General features: G+C 33.6%; 2 protein-coding genes and 1 pseudogene across 6 annotated transcripts in view; 2 read left to right on the forward strand and 1 right to left on the reverse strand.

Moving 5' to 3' along the window:
- On the forward strand, positions 1–6780 carry LOC132182582 (DExH-box ATP-dependent RNA helicase DExH1-like). 5 transcript variants are annotated; one of them, XM_059595879.1, is made up of 16 exons: positions 1–73; positions 172–283; positions 479–614; positions 1254–1386; positions 1475–1604; positions 1691–1892; positions 2021–2165; positions 2614–2658; positions 2799–2866; positions 3946–4159; positions 4552–4711; positions 4877–5150; positions 5238–5430; positions 5540–5726; positions 5929–6297; positions 6390–6780. In XM_059595879.1, the coding sequence occupies exons 10-16, from the start codon at positions 4149–4151 to the stop codon at positions 6519–6521; spliced, it is 1326 nt and encodes a 441-aa protein (XP_059451862.1). In that variant the 5' UTR covers positions 1–73; positions 172–283; positions 479–614; positions 1254–1386; positions 1475–1604; positions 1691–1892; positions 2021–2165; positions 2614–2658; positions 2799–2866; positions 3946–4148; the 3' UTR covers positions 6522–6780. The 5 variants fall into 5 exon arrangements, with proteins under 5 accessions (XP_059451862.1, XP_059451853.1, XP_059451869.1 ...); XM_059595870.1 differs by having other exon boundaries at positions 21–283; XM_059595886.1 differs by having other exon boundaries at positions 21–283; positions 3957–4159.
- Positions 1–25902, reverse strand: part of LOC132182610 (DExH-box ATP-dependent RNA helicase DExH1-like) — a 94742-nt pseudogene that overhangs the window by 33038 nt on the left and 35802 nt on the right.
- The window catches only part of LOC132174270 (putative disease resistance RPP13-like protein 1), a 4486-nt gene continuing 1473 nt past the window's right edge, over positions 22890–25902 (forward strand). Inside the window, exon 1 of the mRNA XM_059585957.1 lies at positions 22890–25845. Within this exon, the coding sequence (XP_059441940.1) occupies positions 22973–25845 (2873 nt within the window). The 5' untranslated portion in view covers positions 22890–22972. The remainder of the gene's footprint in view (positions 25846–25902) is intronic.

Consider the following 25902-nt stretch of genomic DNA (forward strand, 5'->3'; position numbering starts at 1 on the left):
GCTAGAAGAGTCTATATGAAATTCCATGGTTGTTCTTCTTCAAAGAAAGCTACCGTCAGTCTGAATTGCAAAGGTATCTTTTGCATCATATTTGTTATGCTATAAAGTTCATTTGCGTTAACTTCTTTTTTTAAAGAAAATGTGATGCTTTGGCTGTTTAATGAATTACAGGACATCTTCCTGAAACTGACAATGGGTATTTGATGCTGCTATGTAAATCATGTGTGGAGTGTTGAAAAGATTCTCGAGCTAGCTTTGCTTAAACAGCTGATGCTAATGATGGGTACGCATTATTAGATTTGATTTCAAAGTAGTCATTATTAACTTTTTGGCTTCTGTGTTGTTTATATTTATTATTATTTTTTTTTTATGTGAATTTTTGGTTCCCTCGGTGTGAAAAGGAATATGATGTTGACTGTTTGAAGGATCACAATATGTAAGACTAAGGGGTGAGGACTTTTTCTGTTATTTTTTGCAGTTCTGTGGCCACTAGAATTACTTTTCTGTTTATTGGATCTGCAAATGTTAACAAGACTCATCCACCAGAAATTGCCAAAAGGGAAGTGGTTCTGTTTCGCGGAGAACAAAAGCTTCCGTAATCACTTCTGAATCCTGTAAGGAGGCTAACGTTCAATAAGATGGAGGGTTCTTAATTGGAAATTGACCTCTTCTTATGAAACTAGACTTTTTCCCATTTTCATAGTAAAAAACAAAATTGAAACTAGACAGTTGCTTTCAAATGTTGTTGCCTCCATGTGAGTGATTGTCAAATTTTTCCTGTCATATTTTGCAATTCTATTGCCACTAGAAATACTTTTTTGTTTATTTGAACTACAAATGGTAACAATATTTATCCATAACTATTGGTTGTTCACTTCAAAATTTTATAGTTGAAAAGAAAGCCATATATTCCATGTGATATCTAATAACTCAAAAAATTAAGTTGAATTTACTCTAAAAGATCCATGAATGGGTACTAGGAAACGGATGAAGCCTCATTTGCTATTTTTTAATGCATGCTTTTATTTGTGTCAAAAAGCATCTCGAGTTGATTGGAAACCAGCTTAGCACTTGCATGGTATGTTTAATTAGAATCTGCATTAGCACCATGATAAACTGAAAGTTATCTTTATTTGCATAAACTATTCATATGATCTGATGCACGTTTGTGTAGGTTTTCCATTTCAATCTACTATGCATGTGTTGTTAATTTCTTTGTTGATTCAGACGTTTAGCTATTTTCTCATTAATAGGTACTAAAAGTTTAGTGGGAACCTGTGCACCTTGTAAAAGTTCAGGGGAATTTTGGTTTCTTTTTCTTTTGTTGGAAGTGCTTTGAATTACCATTCAGTACCTTTTCTCCTCAAAGCTTCTATAAGGGAAAAGGTAATCAATGATAGAAAAATATTTTCTTGTGGCTACTGTGTGATCACTGTTAAGGTGACTGACTTGATTTATGGTTAAAAAATGGCAGTTTTCCTGATATCTAGCCGGCATTGAACAAATTGGATGCACATGCTGTTTCTGATACCTTCAATTATCAAAATGTTGAAATGAGAAACTGAAGCCGGTTTTAGATGGTAACATTTTCTATTGACCAAGAGGTGCGGGTAATTTTTTTAATGGTTGTTCTTTTCATTATCAATAGTATATATATGTATGCATATTGATTTTGTCCCTTGTACTGTAGGCCCCTAGAGAAACCAGGCTGCAAGGTGTGATTGAAAGTAGTTGGATATTGTGTTTTGGTGGCAAATAAACATTTACCAGCGTTGAGTAGGAGAACATTTTCTGTAACGTGTAAATGCTTTGGTGGACGGTTATAAGAGTGTCTGAAATTCAATGGTTGTTCCTCTTTAAAGAAATCTACTGCATCATTATGAAGTGCAGAGGTTTGTTTTGCTTCATGTTTGTTATCTTATAAAGTTCATTAGCATAAGTTCTTTTTTTCCTTTTTCTTTTTTAAATAAAAAATAAAAATAAAGAAAATGTGACGTTTTGGCTGTTTAATGAATTACAGGAGGACATCTTCCTAAATAGGCTGAAACTAACAATGGGAATTTGATGCAACTGAGTATTGATATGTTGGATTTTCTTTTCTGAGTAGTGATATGCTGTGGGCAAAAATTGTTGGTCTCATCTTTTGTACTTGCTGCAACTGTGAGGTAAATTTGTTTTTTCTTGACATTGATTTTATTTGCATTTAGTTAGCATGTGAGCCACTCAGAGTTTGAAACTCACGCAATTTGGGCATCATATATAAGTGTTTCAAATCATTTGGGTGGTTGGGGTCAAATTCTCTGGTGTTGGCCCCACGGAGGTACGGTCCTGCAATTGGTGTCCAAAATCAATTGGCAAGACCTCCGTGGACCAGGTCCACCCAAAGTCTGGAAAGGAATTTTGAAATTTGACAAGAAATAGGTTGTCTTAGCTTTCCACTTTAGTTTCTTTCTTTATGTAATTGAAACTTAGACCCATCCAGTGATTACTCCTTGTTATATGTTTTGTGATTGACTAGTTTCTTGTGATAAAACTGTGGCTTGCTGCTATGTATCAAGAATTTTATTCCTACTTTTATCCTAATTATATGTATTGTTCCCTCAATGTGCAAAGGAATATATGGGCTGTCTGAAGGATCACCATTTGGTAGACCTTAGGGTGAGAATTTTCTCGTTATATTTTGCAGTTCTATTGCCACCCGAATTACTTTTCTATTTATTTGAACTACAAACATTAACAGAAGTGGTTTTGTTGCTCGGATTGCAACAAAATTCATTCTTTTTTGTAAAATTTTGTAGTTTGTGGAGATCAAAAGTTTCCAGACTCATGCACTTCTAAATGTTTTAAGGAGGCCAACAACAGGATGGTGAGTTCTTAATTGGAATTTGCCTCTTCATCGTATGAAACTAGATAGTTGCTTTCAGAGTACGTTGCCATTTTTCATGTGACAGATTGTTAATTGCTATGTTAGTATACAAGTGACTTTCCATTACCTGTAAAAAAATAAAAATTTGAGTTCCTTAAAGTTTCTAGACATTTGATGCTTCATTATTTTCTTCTGGCCTGAACCTTTTTATGTGTGAATCCAAAGAGAAAATGTTCCTATGAATGAAAGACCAAATTGTAGCAATATCTGATGAGTGTATGTCGTCTTAAGGGCCTTCAAGTGATTACACCACATGTTTTGTTGATTGACTAGTATCTTGTGATATGACTGGGGGCCATATTTGCTTGTTTTTTGTGTATCAACAATTTTTTTTTTTTTTTTTTAAACTCTTTTGCTAGATGGTGTTTATTTGTTGCCTTATTAATTTTAAATAGTGAGGTTTTTTTCATGCCAAATTATATCTTGCAGTTCTATTGCCAAAAGAGAATTCATTGTGCTTTCAAGTATTTGGTGGTTCACAGAGAATGGTAGCTTCCGAACTAACTTCTGAATCAAGTATTTGGTGGCTAATGTTGATCAATCCCTTGTTTATAGGGTCATTTTTTTTATTGTCAATAACCAGTACAGTGTCGTATTCTTGGGATCAAATCATGTAAACAAACAGAGCATGCAGACTTGTAGTTGCACTGTAAATTGTCCTATTTTTTTTTTAGATTTGAACTTTTTTTTAGAATATAAAGTCCGAGACAAGTAAGTCAACAATTGGCCTTATATACCCAGTTATTTATTCTGCATATTTGTTTGATTTACTAAGATGTCCTGTAGTTGATTTTTAGTGAACACTTCTCGGTTTGCTCTGTTTGTTTGTTTTTTTTTTTTTTTTTTCTTTTGGTTGCTCACACATAATCAAACCCTTATTAACTTCAAAGCCACAATCTTTTTCTTAAACTTTGAATTACCATTCAATACCTTTTCTGTTGAGTACGAGTATCACTTGTATGTCTTCGTATTGTTTGCATCAGTTTGCTTGAGTTGCAATTATGATGTTTATTATTTAGGCCAATTGCAGAGTGTGTTCCTCTACGGCTCTACCGACAATTTCCCGTGGTACTCTGTACTGTAAATATCGCCGGAACGTCTTCCAAAAAGAAAAATGTGTAGAGCATTATGTTAATGTTGTGGCAGCTGGAAGGGATGCTGGACTTGATCCTGAAGAACAGGCATTTGTTACTGTCAAAACTCCAGATTTTGAGTTTAGTGGATGTGCATTATGTGAGTTCTATAATCATTATTCTTCCCATCAATAGTTTCTATACCATACATGCTTCATTATTTACTTCTGGCCTTAAATTTTTTGCATGGTGGCACCTATTCTAAATTGATGAACGTTTATTAGTATCCTTGTTTACACTAATGAGCATACATATCAATAATTTCCTGTTTATTTGCAGCCTGGTATGATCGTTAAAGGTGAGAGTGATGAGCCTCTGTGGTACCATTAGTGTTAGAGTTTGTTGACCATAGTACTCAGTTTTTCCCTGTATTTAACTGTAGAATGTCATTTAGAACACTGCTAAGTCCCTTACAATTTCACGTCACAAAAATCTCTAAAATTCTTGCCTTTTTGTTTGCTAAATTCTAATATGCTTTATCTATTATTGTAGGAAAATTGTGCTGGCAACAAATATTGCAGAGAGTAGTATTACTATAGATGATGTTGTGTATGTCATTGACAGTGGAAAGGCAAAGGAAACTAGTTATGATGCCCTGAACAAACTGGCTTGTCTATTACCATCGTGGATTTCTAAGGCTTCCGCACATCAGGTATACAGTTAGTGCCATAAAGGCGTAATAGCAAACGAGAGGTTCTTTTTGAAACATGTTTCTCCAGCTTATTTAGCTAAATTGATATGTTGCTTAATTGGATGTCCCTTCTTTTCCTTTTTATCTTCCCCCTCTTTTCTGTTGATTATGGTTAAACAATTTCAGAGACGAGGTCGTGCTGGCCGTGTGCAACCTGGAATTTGTTATAGACTATATCCAAAAATGATCCACGATGCAATGCTTCAGTATCAGTTACCTGAGATTCTCAGAACACCTTTGCAAGAGCTATGCCTGAATATCAAAAGTTTGCAGCTTGGAACTGTTGGATCATTTTTGGCCAAAGCACTTCAACCCCCAGATGCTCTTGCCGTTCAAAATGCAATTGAGCTTCTTAAAACAATTGGAGCTTTAGATGATATGGAGGAGCTTACTCCCCTTGGTACGCAACAATGAATACAAGTTGTCTCTATCGACTTATTACCTTTAGGATGATACGTGATTGTAATCTGAATAATTTTGTGTAAAGGTCGCCATCTTTGCACTCTACCATTGGACCCAAATATTGGGAAGATGCTTCTTATGGGGTCTATCTTTCAATGCCTCAATCCTGCCTTAACAATTGCCACAGCCCTTGCACATCGTGACCCTTTTGTCCTACCAATAAATAGGAAAGAGGAAGCTGATGCAGCAAAAAGATCCTTTGCTGGTGATTCTTGCAGGTTGGTCATTAAGCTGAGCCATTCTGCTGCACCTTTGCATCTGGAGTTTTCCAAATAAGTCCTTGATTCTGTCGCTAATTCCAAAATGTTGCACACATTTTTGATGCAGTGACCACATAGCACTTCTCAAAGCCTTTGAAGGATGGAAGGATGCAAAACGAAATGGAAGGGAAAGAGCATTCTGTTGGGATAGCTTTTTGTCCCCAGTAACCTTGCAGTTGATGGACGATATGAGAATGCAATTTCTAGATCTATTATCAGACATTGGCTTTGTAGACAAATCAAGGGGTGCTAATGTAAGATTTTATGACTTTCAATTTTTGCTTTTTAAAGTGAAGCATTACTCCTCCCCTCTCCACTTTTTTTGTTATTTATTTCTTCAGTATTTAACATTTCAACCCAAGAATTCCTCATCAACCGACTTTGTGGCTGACGAACTTTGCCATTCTATTTCCTTCTCAATAACCATATGAAAATTGTTGTTATATGTTTGTGCAGGCTTACAGCCAATACAGCCATGATTTGGAGATGGTCTGTGCAATCCTTTGTGCTGGACTCTACCCAAATGTTGTGCAGTGCAAAAGAAGAGGAAAGCGAACACAATTTTACACTAAAGAAGTTGGGAAAGTTGACATCCATCCTGCTTCTGTCAATGCAGGGGTTCATCTCTTCCCTCTGCCGTACATGGTTTACAGTGAAAAGGTGAAAACAACTGGCATCTACGTCCGAGACTCTACAAATATATCAGACTACGCTCTACTTCTATTTGGTGGTAATCTCATCCCTAGCAAATCCGGGGAGGGCATTGAGATGCTTGGTGGTTACCTTCATTTCTCTGCATCAAAGAGCGTTTTAGAGCTAATACGGGTAATGTCCTCAAGATTTCTTATTGATTTTATGACTCCTCTTCCTTTTCTTTTTCCTTCTCCCTTTATATATTTAGCTTTGGGTTTTTGCAGAAATTGCGTGGGGAACTTGATAGGCTTCTAAATAGGAAGATTGAGGAACCGGGGTTGGACATTTCTGTGGAGGGAAAAGGAGTGGTTGCTGCTGTGGTTGAGTTATTGCACAATCATGATGCACGTTACTAATGTCTCTACTTTTTTCCAAATTAACACAGTTAAGCAGCAGTCCTGCTGCCATTCCTTTCTTCTTCTTTTTCCTTCCTAGTAAGCAACATGAGAACCATTGAATTCTGCCACTAACATTTTTGGGCATTAGGATGCATGTAATTTAGTTGGGTGGCTATAATATTAATTTTATGATTTTTTATGTAGGAAAAAATAACATGGAGGATGTTTTAGCGATCTCAGTTTGTATTTAGCTATAACATCTATAAGGGTTGAAATTTTTTCAATGCTCTAGTTTCGTGTTTACAGGCTCAATAAATTACTATATCTGTGATAAATACAAGATAATCTTTCATCCAAACTTGTTTCATTCGTTAGACGGTGAGCAACACAATTGGCTTCCTTTTTGATGTGCCCCACAAACCATGGCTGGAGACTATTTAACACAATCTTTGTATCATCAATAATTGCCCATACCAACTCCAATGCAGTCATTTTCTTCGTACTGCATTATTTTCAAAGTATCTCCTTCTAGAATAATATTTTGAAACCTCAAGGCTTTGTTAAATTTCGCAACTTTTCAAGCTGTAAAAGCTTCAGCTACTGTTAGGTCAGAAATGTAAGCCTTTAACACAAGCATCAACACCCTCCCTTCGTCGTTCTAACAATTGCACTCGTGAATAACTTCTATAAGGAGCAGATGTAAACTAGCTCCTTTGTGCTGCCAATCATAATTGGACACTTCAGCGTATCAGAAAAAACTTAAGTTTAAGAAAAAAACACTACCACACTAGATTATACCAAAAATGAGAAAACAAAATAATTAGAAAATCAATTTATTTTTTAAAAAAAAGAAAGAAAAGAAAGAAAAGCAAAAATTAAACGGGTGGCTGGCTGTCACCCCATTCCCTACTTGGAGTGGCCGGCGAGCCACCCCATGGCCTGTCTGGGGTGGCCGACGAGCCACCCCAAGCCTAGGGGTGGCTTGCCGGCCACCCCAGATGGGTTGGGGATGGCTCGTGGCCGGGTGGCTGCCGGCCACCCCAAGTGGGCTGCCCTTTAATTTTTGTTTTTGTTTAAAAAAAAATTAATTAATTTTTTAATTATTGTTTTTTTTCTCATTTTTTGGTAGAATCTAGTGTGGTAGTGTTTTTTTTTTTCTTCTTAAACTTAGGTTTTTTCTAAAATGCTGAGGTGTCCAATTATGATTGGTAGGCACAAAGGAGTTGGTTTACACCAACTCCTTATAGAAGTTATCCTCATTGTATTTTATCTTGTATTACCTTGCGTTTTGTATTGCTTTACAAGTTTGCGTTTCAGGTTGGACAACTGTAGAAGTTGGATAGGTGTATGGGTTGAAGAGCTGCCATTCAGTTAGAATATTCTAACAGAATTGAGCCTATATCAATGGGCACCAACGGAAAAGAGGGCAAGAAATCATAATATTGTATTGGCTTGAATTCTCTAGAGATTTTTTCAACATCTCGAATTGTTCTTATCATTTTAAAATATATTGCATTGGTATTATCTATCCACTATCTTAATAAATATCCCTTTCAATTGCATATCCATTACAAATCACCAAGAAATACCCATTAAATTTTGCTCATATAATTCTGAGATTGACATGATTTCATGTTAGAAATGAGCTTTGCATGAGGGATATGCACACAAGGTGATACTTTCCAATGTTGTGTGATGTGTGGATTGAGATCTAGTGTAGTCTTTTCAGATTGTTAGCGATATGATCAGCAAGTATGAGGGGATTTTTATGGGACTTACTTACTTGAGTAGGTCTTAGGTTGATATGTATTATTAATTGTCCGAATTACTAGCAATTTGGTCAGTTAATTATTGGGAAAGCAGATTCATGATGTGTAATTCAACCGTGGTGAGCATCAAACACTTTGGGACAACCATACAAATGAAAATGAGAGATAATTTAATTAGTCTAACAAATTTTGAGTCATTCAACTTTATGCAAATATATCTTTTCCATTTTCAAGTATAGTGAATTCTTTTTTTAACTAGGGATTGGTATATGTACATTATAGTTAGGAAAAAAAATGCAAAATCAATCTTTATGGTTTACCTAATTTATAATTAGCTTTTTGTGGTATTAAAATGAACTCAGAGGTCCTTGAAGTATGCCAAAAAAAAAAAAAAATTAGTCCATACAGTCAAATTCCATCAAAACATTTGACAGATTCCGTTAAGGTGCCTTGTCAGCACTAATAAAATGATGACATGTGTCACTCTTAATAAAAAATATATAAATATATAACATAAAAAACTAAAAAAATTAAAAGTGAGCATTGTAGCTGGTCAACAATGGTTTGCCATTGTTGCAAATTTGCTGAGCATTTGTAGCTCAACAATTCATAACATATATTAATTTAAAATTTGTTCTATCATCTCTCATTCAATAAAAAATTTATTTTATGATCTCTCCTCAAATTGCTATTGAGTGACACTTGAACTTTAATAATAAAAAAAGAATATTTAAATGGAATAGTAAAAGTGTATAGCTAAAATGCTGAGCTGGATATAAGTGCTTTGAAAAAGTGGGTAGCTAAATTAGAAAAATGTGATATTTTAGCTAAAATTTAACTAAATATTTGTTGAGTCAAATGTGAATGCTCTTAGCGGATTAGCTTTCCCACAATCATGTGGTCCTATTATTACATGACATTATTGCAAGAACAAGATAATATTCTTCCAGTTGTGGTCCTAATTAATTGTGGTCTCTGTTTGATACTATTCTTCCACTTGAACAAGATAATGCAAGTCCTGAAGTCTACTTGCACAATTATTGATTGAGGACATGTTGATAATTCTTTACTTCTAGATCGCTGTCTCTCTTTTTCAAAGGAAATGTCCATGAAGTTTATTTCTTTCTTTCTTTCAGATTTGGATTGTCCACACTTGTTGGGTATTAAAATGTCAGAAAATTTTCATTTCAATAGGGTTCAGAAAATGCAGTTAATAAAAACACAATTTCTAAAAATATTGTTTAACCTTTCGTAAAAGTGCAATTAAGTCTTTAATAAAAACAACAATAATTTGATTGCTGAGTTTTCATTAAAATGTTTATAAATTAGCTAGTCTAACTGATAAAATTTATTGGCACTATATACATATATGTCAAAGATTTGAGATTAAATCTCTTTCACATTAAGGATGCGAGATTTAATTAAGAGGAGAGAAAGCCTAACCATTTGTCAGGAGAGAAAAGCTTTACTCAAAACCATTATCCTTTTTAATTTCCCAACGGAAAAAATATATATATATATGAAAAAACAAAAACAAACAAGTGGACCGTATTGCATGGAATGGTAGATGGCACATTCTACAGAGAAGTCAAGTTTTTTCAATCCGCTTCTTCCTTGATAAAGCAAAACTCAACCAACTATCAAACCAACTATTCCTATCATTTGAGAGGTAACTCAACCAACTATCAAACCTAGCTATGCAATCTATCGTTCATACAATTTAGTGGTAGCAAGCAGCGATGATTAGTTGTTGGAGGCAAGGAATGCTAGAAGGTCATTTCAACGGTTGAATATACAAGCGTCGGTGTAGAAAGATTCGAGCCTTGCATAGAAAATATTCCACGAGTGTGAATGATTAATATAACTAAATTACATCAATTAGCGTCGTTAAATTAAAGGTTTGAGAAGATAAAAGCTTACGTTTTAGTTGTAATTGCTGCGTTACTTGAGCCTATATCAATGAGGATCAACGGGGAAAGAGGGGCTATGGAGATTGAGCATCTCAAATTGCTCTTGTCATTTCAATATAGTGCATCAGTACTATTATACATCTACTATCTTACTAAACATCCCTTTCAATTGAATATCCATTACAAATCACAAAAAATATACATAAATCCAAGAAAAACCCATTACATTTGCTCATTTAATTCTGACATTGCCATGATTTCATGGTAGCAATGAGCTTTGCGTGAGGGATATGCACACAAGGTAATACATTTAAATGTTGCGTGTTTTTGACGATAAGAGTGTGATGTGTGGATTGAGATCTAGTGTACTTATCTTCTTAGATTGTTAGCGATATGAGCAGCAAGTATGAGGGGATTTTTATGGGACTTACTTGCTCAAGTAGGTCTTGGGCTGGATTGTGCTATTAGCGGCCTGAATTGCCAGGGATTTGGCCAGGTAGTTGCTGAGAATTCAGATTGGTGATGTGTAGTTAAACTGTGGTGAGCATAAAACACTTTGGGAGAACCATACAAATGAAAATGAGAGTTGAATTAAGTAGTCTAACAAATTTTGAGTAATTCAACTTTATGCAAATATATCTTTTCCATTTTCAAGTATAGTGAATACTTTTTTTAACTAGGGGTTGGTTATATTTATATTATATTTAGGAAAAAATGAACGGTCAGTCATTGTGGTTTACCAGATTTACAATTAACTTTTTGTGGTATTAAAATGAACTCAGAGGTTCTTGAAGACTTAAAATATGTAAAAACAATAATTTAGTTCATACAGTCAAATTCGGTCAAAAGATTTGACAAATTCTATTAATGTGTCTCATTAGCATCAATACAATGTTGCCACATGTCACTCTTAATAAAAATTATAAATATATTTAATATAAAAAATAAAAAATAAAAAAAATAAAAAAATTTGAAACTTCAACCATTCAAATACAATCAATCTCAAACTATTAATTCAAATACAAGAAACATATTGATTGCAAGCTTGGATATAAAGCAGCACGCATCCACATCAAAATAATGCCGCTAATGGCCTACCAAAGAAAGAAAAAGATTGAGAAAGCAAACAAACAAAAAGCAAACCAAACATGAAAGAAAGAGAGAAATTTCATGGGCATTGCCTTAGAAAATGAGGAACGAAATTTACTAGTGCTCGACCGACATATATATCCTCAATCAATAATTGTGCAAGTGGACTTCAAGTAATTAGGAGAAAATTCACTTTACCCCTAGAGTTTGAGGTGTTTTTTAATTTGAATCCTAATGTTTAAAAATTTGCAATGTACTCCCATAATGTTTCAAAAATATGCAATTAATACCCTCTATTACTAATTGCTATCTAATTTTCAAGAGAAAATTCGTTCTAATTGCTTTGATAACATGCCTTTAATATGTGGCATTTTTCAAGCATTTCGAACTAAAGAAACAACGTAAATTCTGTAATTTGAGAATCTACAATTTTTTTAAAAAAAATTGTAAGGGATCCTAATCTTTATATCAATGGGCACTAACGGGAAAGAAGGACTATGGAAATTGAGCATCTCGAATCGCTCTTATCACGTCAATATATTGTATCAGTATTATCCATCCACTATCTTACTAAATATCCATTTCAATCGCATATCCATTACAAATCACCAAAAATATACATAAATTCAAGAAAAACCCATGACATTTTTGCTCATATAATTCTGACATTGCGATGATTTCATGGTAGCAATGAGCTTTGCGTGAGGGGTATATGCCCACAAAGTGATACATTTCAATGTTGAGTGTTTTTGACAAAGAGAGTGTAATGTGTGGATTGAGATCTAGTGTACTTACTTATTCAAATTGTTAGCAATACAAATAGCAAGTATGAAGGGATTCTTATGAGTCGTACTTGCTCGTGTAGGTCTCTGGCTAGCATGTAATATAAGTATCTGAATTGCTAACAATCCGGCCAATTAATCGCTGAAAATTCAGATTTGTTGTGAGCATCAAATGCTTAAAGGAAACTGGTCAAATGGAAATGAGAGTTGATTTAATTAGTCTAACAAATTTTGAGTCCTTCAACTTTATGCAAACATATCTTTTCCATTTTCAAGTATAGGGAATTATTTTTTTAGTTAGGGATTGGTTATATGTGTTATTATATTTAGGAAAAAAATGCAAAATTGGTCATTGTGCTTTACCTTATTTACAATTAGCTCTTTCTGATATTAAAATGATTTCAGAGATCTTTAAAGTACGCCAAAAAAAAAAAAAAATAGTTCTTGCAGTCAAATTTCGTCAAAACATTTGACGGATTTTGTTAAGGTACTTCGTCAACACCAATTAAATGACGACATGTGTTACTCTTAATGAAAAATATAAATATATTTAATATAAAAAAGTAAAAAAAGATTAAAAAAATTCAAATACAATATCAAATTATCAATTCAAATACAAAAAACAGATTGCAAGTTATATTTTGCTTGGTTTATTCATGATCATACAGGAAACAGTCTACTGGAGTACGTACTGCTGGACCTACACGGCTAATGGGCCGGTAGAAGAAATTAATTGTGGATTGAATGTGGTGGGACTCCATGCCACATTTGTGGACCATATCATTTGAGAGGTGACTTGTACTACTCAACCAACTATCAGACCTAGCTACGCAATCTACCATTCATACAAGCAGGGACGGACCCAGCCTTGAGAATGGGCAGGGGCCATAGCTGAAAAAAATTTAATGGGCAGGGGCCATAGCTGAAAAAAATTTAATGGGCAGGGGCCCATTAGCAAAAAAAAAAAGAAAAAAAAAAAAACAATTAACTATAAAAATTTGTTTTTTCCTTAATTTTTTTTTTTTTTTTTTGTCATTTGTGGGGGAGGGCCCCTGCCAATCCCCCCCTTCCACAGTCCCTGCATACAAGTAGCGATGATTAGTTGTTGGAGGCCAGCAATATTAGAAGGTGATTTGTGCCGTTGAATATACATGTTTAGGTGTAGAAAGATTCAAGCCTCGCATAAAAAAGATATCACATATATAGTAATTAATATAGCTAAATTACATCAATTAGTGTCATTAAATTAAAGATTTGAAATTTGGATAAAACAATGGCTTTACTGGTGTTTTATAACAAACTTTGGTATATTATTCCCAGACAACATGATTAGCTCCATGCCCTAATAATATGATATATTTAAAAGATGTTCAAGTTTATAAAACACTTACATATTCAGAATTTTTTGGGGTCTACAAAACACCGATAAATTTCAAATTGTTTTGGTGTTTTATACAAGCGGATGAATGAACACCACTATTTTAACTTCATTTTTAACCATTTACTGGCGTTTTAACCACTAATTTCTTTTACGCGGACCATCCGTCCAGTAGGCTGTTTCCTACTTCCTTCTTTGGTGTAAAAGTAATTCCCTCTGGGGTATTATTTTTCATTTTTTTTTTTTTTTTTTTTTTTTTTTTTTGGAGTATATCACGTGGAAATGCCCCGAGTAGGTCCATCACTCCAATATGAATAAGCTAATTCTTATTGGAGTGATGGCTAATTCGGTGATCAAAACAAATGTTTCAAAGCACCAAGACACATCTCCATTGCAAGGCCGTCTGGACGTGAATTCCAGAAAGTTCCCGTCTCTTTCTTGTTTGCATGCTGTTTGGACTCGTACGTTGCCGAGAATGTTTTTAGGGTTTCTGTCCGGCCGGGCACTTCCTCGTCCAGACGCCACGTATCAGATTATGTTTTTTAACGTGTAAAGTGTGTGACGTGTCTAGGGTTTTAGGGACTCATATATATATATATATATATATATATATATATATATATACATCTCTATTGTTAGAGAGAGGTACGAAATTCCAACCTAGAATTTATGAGAGGCTGTGCTTAGAGAGAACATCTATTGTGAGTCAATTTGTTCCTCTTAGAGGATTATGTTAGTTTCATTGTATGCTTCATTGAGAAGTCTATCGGAAGGGTCCGATAAAGAAAAATCACGTTGAAGAAGATTGTGAGTGAGGAGACAAGTTAAAGGCTTGTCAATCTTACAGAGTCAAGGACTTGCATAGAGTTGTAAGTGTTCTTAGTGTCTGTAATATCTGGATAATCTTTTTGATAATGATTTCCTGAGTTTGGCTGCCCCAGAGAAGTTTTACTTTTAGAACATTTTTTAAAATGTTTCCTCTTCATCACCAAAATCATTGTATCTGATTGATTTACTGTTTTGATTATTTTGGTGATTGATTGTTTATAGATTGCTATATGTTAATTCCGCATATTGTGTGACATATACCTAAATAGCGTTTTTCAAGATCAATGAGATTGATATTCACATATTTCTTAGAAAACCATATTGATTTGACCCCATATGCGGGATTTCCGAGGAAAGGAAGTTCACAACCCATAGGCCTTCTATCTCCACACCTTAACAAGTCTTTGCCTGCTTTAAACAAATTAATAACAAAATTTTATATGATTTGAGATTGTCTATACCCTATAAGCAAACGGGGTTGTAGTGATTGATGTATATATGTATATATACTTCTTTTCCTCTTTTAATGCAATGCCTGCTTATCCACCCAACATACTTGATCTATCTTGTACATTCAACAAATACTTTTAGGAAATCAAGTGATAGAAAGTTATTCATGATACTTACTCCTAAAATTATCTTTTCAAAATTTTGATTGTTGGAAAGGAAAATTGGTTATGGGAAGTGACTCATATTCGAGGCAATAAAGAAGCGTGAGGGAATGGGTTCCATGAAATCCCAGTCTTTGTCATTTTTTTTTACCTGTCTAATCCCAGCCGTATAGGAGATTTACCTGCACCTAAGTCGAATCCCGTCAAACTACCACTCAATTGACAATGTTTTTCCCAAACTTTCAATTGTGACAATGTTTCCCCTAAATTACCAAACAATTGTACTACCCTTAGTAAAATTAAAATTAAAAATAATAATAATAACTAAAACTTCTAGAAAAAACCTAAAACAGAAAAATAAATAAAATTAAAAATTAAAAATTAAAAATTAAAAAATTAAAAATAAAAAGAAATCATTTTTATAAGAAAAAAAATTTTAAAAAAATTCAATTTTTTTTATATAAAAAACTTGAAAATTTTCGTTTTTATTTTTATTTTTTAAAATAAGAATTTCCATTTAAAAAAAATCGTTTGTTAAAACAAAATTAAAAAAAAAAAAAAATCGTTTAAAAATATTTTTTTAACAAAATAAAAAATAATAATTTTTTTAATCACAATTTTTCGTTTATATATATATGGGGTATTTTTGCTTGATTGAGAAATATGTAAATGCATTTTTATCTTTTTGCTAGCCTTGGAGGGACATTGACAATGTTTTGATAGATTGGAGAGACATTATCACAATTAAAAGTTTGGGGGAGATATTGTCAATTAAGTGGTAGCTTAAGGGGAGTATATGGACTTTTACCCTTATTTTTATAAACTACCTATTTTATGTGAGTTACTCTTCATCTTTTCAATATGTGATCAGAGAGATCTAGGTGTTAGATAATTTAATTCATACATCCATAATCCATCCATTCATAAGGACTTAACTTTGATGTCTACTTACAAAATTATTGATTGAGGATACATCGGTTGTGCACTTCTAGATTGCCGTCTCTCATTTTCAAAGGCAATGCCCATGAAATTTCCTTCTCTTTTTTTTTTCATGTTGCGTTTGCGTTCTCTTTTTCTTTTGGTGATAAGGCCATTAAGGTCCTTATTATGGCATGGGCTACTTTATATCAAAAGCTAAATTTAAGGAGAAAAATTTAATTTATCAAATTTAGAGTACCACTTTATATCAAAACTACACTAATAAGACCATGTTGATAATTTGAAGTTTAATAGAAAATATTTATAAAATATTAGGAGCCAATGCTCGGTCACACAGGGTTGGCAGAGAGGGCCATAAAATGGTAGAAAGCACCACTCTCAAAGACTGAATTATGGCTGAGTGGAAGTCACCTTTCAAAATTTTTTCCTTGTGAAATGAAGAAAGTTTAAATCAGTTTCCTCATCTTTTATTCCTTCAATTCAATGAATGACATGATGGGGCGTGGAGCCACATTCAATCTACCAATGGAATCCAAAGCCATCTCTCCTAATTACAATTTCACATACATGCCGCTTCTCTGTTTTTTTTTTTTTTTTCTCCTTCCGTCTCTTTTTGTTTACATAAACAAAAACAGAGAGTTTCATTAAAATATTGTTTCATTGTCTATTAAGGAAACTAATAATATGTTAAGTATAATGTGCGAGTGTCTAAAAGGATATAGTCTTATATTGGAAATATGTAAAAAGTGTGACTTGTTAATATACTATTGTTGTGCTAAAAATCATAGGCTTGACATAATATTTGTCTCTTTATCTTAGAAATGAAGAAAAGGTAGAGCTCTGTCTGTCTTTTTTTTTTTTTTTTTTGGTTGTGTTTAAGTGACAACATGAAATATTTTGGGTTCTTATAATCCAATGAAAATAATATCAAATTTTATAAGAGATGATCAGAATGCAAATAATAATAATAATAATAATAATAACAATAAAAGGTAGTTCATTCATTCACAACGTACGGCTTTCATGTCCACTTGCACAATTATTGATCCATCAAGTTTCTTTCTTTCTTCCATGTTTGGCTTTCATGTCCACATTCAAAACAAGTGTGGATTCCTGACTTAAGGACCCATTCCTTAAAGAAATGTTTTCTGCTTTCCTTCTTCTTTGATTTATTAGTGAGATGGAGTGGAGTCCACCACAATTGGCCATATTCAATCCACCGACGGAATCCAATGGGAAGGCCATAATTCTGCAATGGTGCATCACGTGATATACTGGTACTACCCCTGCCAAAGGGAAGGCCATAATTCTACAATTAGGCTATTTAAAAAAATACGCATGTCATTTTTATAGATTGAGTCAGAAGAAGTTCTTTAAAATCTAATTTGGAGAAAAACTTTGTCCTTCAAGTAATTAGATGATCTTTGAATATATAGCATTTTTACTGTATCATAAATTGACTGATGTAAAAAAAAAAAAAAGAATGTTTGATATGAAAAAGTAATAGTAAAAAATTGTTTTATAATGATTTTTTTTATTTAAATAATAGTAAAAAATGATTTATGTGATATAAAAAGTAAAAATGTTGGAACGTAAGTTGAATTTTTTGAGGAATAATATGGAGTCATTTTTGGCTTTTGCCATACAAATCCAAAAATTAATTGTGTATTGAATGTGGCCAACTGTGGTGGACTCCGCACCACACCATGTCATTAATTAAATCAAACTGAATAAATGAAAAAGCAACCAATATTTGTCCATCTTTAATTCATATCATTTGAGAGAAAAAAATTGAGAGGTGAGTTGTGCCACTAAACCAACTATCAGAGTTGGCTCTGCAATCTGCCATTAATACAATTTAGTTGTAGGCAAGCAGCAATGATTAGCTGTTGGAGGCAAGGAGCGATAGAAGGTAATGTCGAGTATTAATAGCGATAGTAATGTCACCACTAATAAATTTGGAAAATGATTATCTCCATTTCAAAATCTCTCAATTCCCTCTATTTAGTGCAATACCCTTTAAAATGTACTAAATGAAAATTGAGGAAATAGAGGGAATCATTTTCCAATAAACTTGACCTTAATCGTTAACGGCCCTACCACTGAAAGAAAAAGAGAGCAAACAAACATGAAAGAAAGAGAAATTTCATGGACAGTCTACAAGTGCTCAACCGACATATCCTCCATCAATAATTGTGCAACTGGAGGTGAAATAATTATCTTGTTCAAGCCTCAAGGGGAAGATTAACAGTAATAACCAAATAATTGTGGGAGATATATGTTGCGAAAGAGAAGTGATACACTTTAATCCTTTCTTTTTTTTTTCTTTTTTTTTTTTTAAGTGGGTTTTTAAATGATGTGTTACCATTTCATGAGTATGTGACATATTTTCTAAAATAATAAATTTCATATGATGGTAGCACATCATTTAATTTGAGAACCAATTTTAAAATAAATAAATTAAGAAGTATATATAGCATTTCTCTTTGCAAAAATATAATTTTTCATATCACAATGAAGCATAAAAGAATATAATAATACTTCAGATTTTATGGGTGCATTTTTTATTTTATCGGTGGCATAAGTTGCATAATCCAGCCCTCAGCGTAGTCGTTGCTGCTAAATTACGTCAATTAGTGTCGTTAAACTAAAGGTCTTAGAAAACGCCAATAAATTTAGGTAAAACGATAGTATTTAGATGACGTTTTATAAAGCGTTTTCCCGCGTTTTATAACAAACTTTGGTATACATGCCAATAAATTAAACAAAACACCGATAAATTTCAAATTTTTTGGGGCGTTTTATACATGCCAATAAATGAGCACCGCTATTTTAACTTTGTTTTTAACTATTTACAGCCCTTTTACAAGAATCGGTAAATTAAAAAAATATATATATATTCAAGGATTTGGTTTAAATAGACTCACAACTTATAAGCCCTAACACATGATGGACTTCTGATGCAAAACAACTCAAAGGAGGACTCAAGCAACGACTCCTAAACCACTAAGACATCATCTCTTGAAGAATATGTATTTATTTATTTTGACAAATAAAACTCATACTATAATTAAAGTACTTTCCTTGTTCCAGCTCTATATCTCCCACGAATATGTGTTCTTATTACATGGCATTTTAAGTCAAATCGCCCAACAAAAAGAAAATTATTGAACAAAGATCTATATTGTGTAACATTAGAGGAAAAAACGTTAGTTATATAAACTATCTTTATAAATTGCTTACTCAATGTGAGTTACTCTTTTATCTTCTCAGAGCATTACATAATGATTGATCCATCTATTCATTTACACAATTATTGATAGAGGATATGTCGGTTGTAGATTGCCATGTCTCATTTTCAAAGGCAATGCCCAGGAAATTTCCTTTTTCTGGCTTTCTTCCATGCATGTGTGGTTTGCTTTATCTTTTTCTTTGGGTGATAGGGCCCTTCGTCCTTATTATGGCGTGTGCTGCTTTAATATTTGTGATGATACTAAAGACAGAAAAAGTTTCCTGCTTTCCTTTTTCTTTGATTTCTTTGATTTATTTAGTGAGATGGGTGTGAAATGAAGAAAGTGTTAAATCAGTTTCCTTTTATCTTTTATTCCATTGATTCAATGAATGACATGATGGGGCATGGAGTCCCCCCAATTGCCCACATTCAATTCACCAAAGGAATCCAAAGCCATCTCTCCTAATTACTATTTCACATATACCGCTTGTAGCTGTTTGTTTACATAAACCAAAACAGGGTGTTTCATTGAAATATTGTTTCATTGTCCCAAGATTCTGATAGGCTATTAAGGAAACTAACAATATGTTGAGTATATATATATATATATAAAAGTCGAGTCTTGACTTAGAGAGTGTTTAAAATTGCGACACGTGTCCTGAATTCATGTTTTTTTGTGAGTGAACCAGTCCTCTTAAAGAGTGCGTAGAATTGTGACACGTGGCATTTTAAAGAGTGAATAAGTTTTGGGCATTTAAAATGTAGGGGTTTTATTTGTAATGCATTTAATTGTTTTAATGAAGAAAACAAAAGATGCCCAAATTTTCTCTTTATTTATTTAATTTTCTTTTTATCTTCTCTTAGTTTTTGTTTATATATCAATGTGAGACAATTAAAACGTAAGAATTTTATTTGTAATATATTTAATTGTTTGAATGAAAAAAACAAAAAAAATTCAAATTTTCTCTTTCTCTCTATTTTTCTTTTTATCTTCTCTTGCTTTCTGTTTATACCCTCAGACAATCAAATCAAAGCACAGCCAACGCTTTAACAAGTCTGTCAGTCTGTGTATGCTTTCAACAAAATAATGACAAACTTTTCTATTTTTTAAAGGCAATATCCATGAAGTTTCTTTCTTTTACCAGTATATATTTAAATTTGAATTAGAACGATGGTATATATTTGAACGACGTTTTATAAAGTGCTACCAGTTTTTTTATAACAAACTTTGGTATATGATTCCAAGAGAACTATACGTTGCTCCATGCACCTACTCAAAAGGCAATATAATTAGAGATGCCGAAGTTTATAAAACGCTGATATGTTCAAATTTTTTTTTATTCTTGGAGGCGGGGTGCTCTTCTTTTTTATTTTATTTTATTTTTATTTTTTTTTAATTGAAAACATGAAATATTTTGGGTTATTATAATCAATTCAAAACTTTGTAAACACTTAACAACAAGTCTGCGTATGCTTTAAACAAAATAATAACAAAATATTCTATTTTTCAAATGCAATATTATCCATGAAGTTTCTTTCTTTCATGTTTGGTTTGCCTTTATTTTTTGTCTTCTTTTTCCTTCTTTTGGTGGTAGGCTTTATGATGGTTATTCTTTCTTCTTTTTCTTTGATGATGTGGATTCCACCACAACTGGCCGGCCTTATACAATCCACCAAACGGAATCCAAAGCTATCTCTAAAGAGATTGCCCGATGGGTGAAAATCCAAAATCACCCACATAATGGAAAAACCAAACGGTGTGCTCTTTTAGTTTGAATTAGAAGTCATTAATAATTCTTTCACAGCTATGCATTGATCAAATTGTCCCTAAAACAACTTGCATCCAAAATTATTTTGTCACTAAATTAGCCAATTCAAAAACCTAACAAATTACCCCTTTAGCAATTCTGTTACAAAATTTACTAGTAACATCTGAATAAATAAATCTTGTTTCCTAAAACACTTACAAAATATACGTTTAAATCTTTAATGTAACATTAATATTACATATTTAAATAGAATATAATAATCATTAATAAATCACAAAATCTATTAGCTAGAACACAAAATATCATCATAGATGCAACAAGTATTATCAATATCAAAATCATCTATAGTACTGTTCCATCTACTCCTCCTATTTGCACTCCCGAAACTCTCTCTCCCCCTTGTTGTCACTAAATGACAAATGGTATTCCAATAAGTTAACCAATTAGCCCAAAGAGTGTAACATGAATTGAAGTGGTAATTTGAGGGGTCAAATACCATTTCAAAAAAATTTAGAGATAGTTTGAGCAATATTTCAAGAAAAAAAAAAAAAAAATTCACCTGAATGCTATTTATTTTTCCTTCACTTTAATGCTAGAAGCCTAGAAGCTACCAAAGGGTATAACTCGCAACAAATTGGTGGTTTGAGGGACCAAATATTATTAATTACAACAAATTGAACAAGATAATGTACGTACGTAGTTTATCCATTCATAACAACGACTTTCACATCTACTTACTTGCACTACAATTTTATTGGAGCGGGTTGAGCACTTCAAGATATTTTTCTCTTTCTTTCAAGTTTGGTTTGTTTTCTTTTTCTTTCGGTGCTGGATGAGTGCTGCTTTATATCAAAACTACAAGTCACCTCTCAAATGTTGGTTACTTTTTCTTTTATTCAGTTTGATTGAATGACATGATCATGTTGCGTGTGGAGTCCACCGGTGGCCGCTTTCAGTGAAATTTTGGTAAAAAGCAATTACTTGTCGCATCTTGCTGTTGTTTATTTTATGCGTACTTTATAATAAGATTTTTAGATTAGATGCATGAATTATCTAAAACTTTATTATAAAAAAAAATATGCATAAGATAACTCGGTACTATACGTTTTGTGGATCCTGACCCCTCAATCCACAATTAACACCATTGGTATTAAAAATGAATTGAGGGTCGCTTGAGTATCTTGAAATCATACAGTCAAATTCCATCAAAATATTTGACGGATTCTGTTAAGGTGCCTTGTCAGCACTAATAAAATGATGACATATATCACTCTTAATAAAAAATATATAAATATATAACATAAAAAACTAAAAAAATTAAAAGTGAGCACTGTAGTTGGTCAACAATGGTTTGCCATTGTTGCAAATTTGCTGAGCATTGTAGCTCAACAATTCATAACATATATTAATTTAAAATTTGTTCTATCGTCTCTCCTTCAATAAAAAAATTATTTTATGATCTCTCCTCAAATTGCTATTGAGTGACACTTGAACTCTAATAATAAAAAAGGAATATTTAAATAGAATAGTAAAAATGCAGATCAGCGGGTCTCTCTTTTCAAATGAAATGTTCCGGCGAAGTTTATTTCTTTCTTTCTTTCATGTTTGGATTGTCCACACTTCTTGGGTATCAAAATGTTGAAAATTTTCATTTCAATAGGGTTAAGAAAATGCAGTTAATAAAAACACAATTTCTAAAAATATTGTTTAACCTTTCGTAAAAGTGCAATTAAGTCTTTAATAAAAACAACAATAATTTGATTGCTGAGTTTTCATTAAAATGTGTATAAATTAGTCTAACTGATAAAATTTATTGGCACTATATATATATGTCAAAGATTTGAGATTAAATCTCTTTCACATTAAGGATGCGAGATTTAATTAAGAGGAGAGAAAGCCTAACCATTTGTCTGGAGAGAAAAGCTTTACTCAAAACCATTATCCTTTTAATTTCCCAACGGAAAAAAAAAAAAAAAAAATGAAAAAACAAAAACAAACATGTGGACTGTCTTGCATGGAATGGTAGATGGCACATTCTACAGAAGTCAAGTTTTTTAAGTCCACTTCTTCGTTGTTAAATCAAAACTCAGCTTGCTCTCTGCTTTTGCTCTGCTACTTGCGTTCCCCTTCCTTCATTTCCTTTGATTTCCAAACAAGAAAACATGGCTGAGATTGCAACCATTCTTCTCTCTCCCTTTCTCCAAGTGTTTTTCGAAAGAATGGCATCTGGGGAGTTTGTTGACTTCTTTCGACGACAAAAACTCTCCGATACACTCATAAAGAAGTTGAAGACAACTTTTCTGACCCTCAATGCAGTGCTCGAAGACGCAGAAGAGTTGCAAGTTACGAAGCCTCTTGTGAAAGAGTGGCTTGATGAGCTGAAAGATGCAATCTATGATGCAGAGGACGTCTTGGATGAGATTGCTACTGAAGCCTTGCAAAGCGAGTTGGATGCTCAATTTCAAACCACTGCAAGTAAGGTACGGAAGTTATCCATCTCTGCTTTTCGTAATTCTTTTGTCAAAGAGATAGAGCCAAAGATAAAAGAGGTACTTGAAAGACTAGAAACTCTAGCACAGCAAAAGAATGTCATGGGTCTGAGAGAAGGTGTTGGAGGGAAATCATCTGACAGATTGCTCACAACTTCTTTGGTTGAAGAATCTGATATTTATGGTAGGAATAATGACAAGGAGGCAATCACTAAAATGTTACTCTCAAATGATGCACGTGGCAACAAAATGAGTGTGATTGCCATAATAGGGATGGGGGGGATGGGCAAGACCACCCTTGCTCAACTTGTATACAATGACTCAAAGGTGAAGGAGCACTTTAACCTACACTTACGGGTTTGTGTTTCTGAAGAGTTTGATGTGTCCAAGGTAACCAAAACAATTTTGGAGAGACTAACTTCATCAACTTATGATAATAAGGATCTAGATCAACTCCAAGTTATACTCAAGGAGAAATTGGAGAGGAAGAAGTTTCTACTTGTTTTAGATGATGTGTGGAATAAGGATTATGCTATTTGGGAGAACTTCAGCAAACCTTTCATATCTTGGGCACAAGGAAGTAGGGTCATCGTAACAACTCGCGATAATGAGGTTGCATTAGTTATGCGTGCTAGCTCAACGCATCCTTTAAAGGAGTTACAAGAAGAAGATTGTTGGTCACTATTTGCAAAACATGCATTCTATGATGGTAACTCTGATGCACATGGAGAGTTAAAAGTAGTAGGTAGAAAAATCATGGAAAAGTGTGGAGGCCTTCCGTTAGCAGTCAAGGCAATTGGTGCTCTATTAAGAACTAAACCGAATGTTGATGAATGGGATAAGATATTGAAGAGTGAATTATGGGATTTGCCAATTGATGAGATGGGCATTCTACCAGCTCTAAGATTAAGTTACAAATATCTCTCTTCACATCTAAAGCGTTGCTTTGCTTATTGTTCAATATTCCCAAAGGATTTTTCTTTCAAAAAAGATCAATTAATCTTGTTATGGATGGCAGAAGGTTTCCTACCGCAACCTAAACACAAAACAATGGAAGAAGTTGGGAATGAGTATCTCCTCACTCTAGAATCAAGATCATTATTCCAAAAATCAAGTGAGGACAAGTCATGTTTTGTAATGCATGATCTTGTGAACGATTTGGCAAAATCTGTATCTGGAGAATTTATTTTAAGGTTGGAGGGTGAGTGTCCTGACGAGATTGTAAACAAAACTCGCCACTTGTCTTATTTTTCCAAACATAATTTTCATGGCTTGAAGAAGTTTGAGACCCTTCACAAGGCTAAGAGGTTGCACACTTTCCTACATTTAGATATGTCAGATTCTGATTGGTTTCACTACTTCTTAAGTAAAACGGTAGTAGATGATTTACTTCCAACTCTAAGATGCTTACGACTGCTTTCTCTGTCCCGATATAAGAACATTACTGAATTGCCAAATTCAATTGGTAAACTTAAATACCTACGTTACTTGGATCTCTCTTTCACTGAAGTTCAAAGACTGCTTGATTCTATATGTCAGTTGTGCAATTTGCAAACATTGAGACTATCACATTGTAAAAAGCTTACTGCATTGCCTAGAGATATGTGGAAACTCATTAGCTTAAGCCATCTTGATATTACCAAAACTAGCATTAAAGAGATGCCGATTCATTTGGGTAGATTAAAACGCCTACTGACATTGACTAAATTTATCATTAGCAAAGGTACTGGGTCATTTATTGGAGAGTTGGGGAAACTTGTAAATCTTCGGGGACCACTTGCCATTTTGGAGCTCCAAAATATTGAATCCCCCAATGATGCTCTAAATGCAAGCTTGAAGGACAAAAAGCACCTAGAAGAGTTGGTATTAGAATGGAATGTTGAAACTCATGTTCCAGAAAGTCCGAGAATTGTACTTGATGGGCTCCGACCCCATACAAATTTGAAAAGCCTCACTATCAAATACTATGGTGGTAAAAGTCTTTCAGATTGGATAGGACTTCCTTCATTCTCTAAACTAGCATCTCTTCATCTACAAAACTGTAACTATTGCAATAGTTTGCCACCCCTTGGGCAGCTACCCTCTCTGCAGTATCTCTATATTGTTGGGTTTGATGAAGTTGTTAGAGTGGGTCGTGAGTTTTGTGGCAGCGGTTCTTCTTCATTTAAGCCATTTGGTGCCCTTAAAGTTCTTAGCTTCAGAGATATGAATAAGTGGGAAAAATGGATTTCTATTGGTGACGAAAATGAGGGTGTAAGTTTTCCTCAACTTGAAAATCTTAGTATTACAGAGTGCCCTAAGCTAACCGGAGGGTTGCCCACCCATCTTCCTTCTTTAGCCACGCTTAAAATTTATAAATGTCCACAATTGGTGGCTTCACTCTCAAGGACGCCTGCTATACGTGATTTTTGGGTGGGAGATTGTAAAGAGGTTTTGTTTGATGAATTGCCAGCTGGAATGCAGATGGTCAATATTGGAGGAATTGAGTCCCTACCGAAGGAAATGATAGACTCCAATGGCAGTCTTCAAGAGTTGTCGATCAATGGGTGTTCTTCACTTATGTTCCTTCCAAAGGATGGCCTTCCCTCTACATTAAAAACCCT

The sequence above is a fragment of the Corylus avellana genome, chromosome ca1 (assembly GCF_901000735.1).
Source record: "Corylus avellana chromosome ca1, CavTom2PMs-1.0".
NCBI lineage: Eukaryota > Viridiplantae > Streptophyta > Magnoliopsida > Fagales > Betulaceae > Corylus > Corylus avellana.

Coding starts and splice junctions, on each gene's coding strand:
- LOC132182582 (XM_059595879.1), top strand. Junction 4,712..4,876: donor CTAAGGCTTCCGCACATCAG/GTATACAGTTAG, acceptor AAACAATTTCAG/AGACGAGGTCGTGCTGGCCG. Junction 5,151..5,237: donor GGAGGAGCTTACTCCCCTTG/GTACGCAACAAT, acceptor TTTTGTGTAAAG/GTCGCCATCTTTGCACTCTA.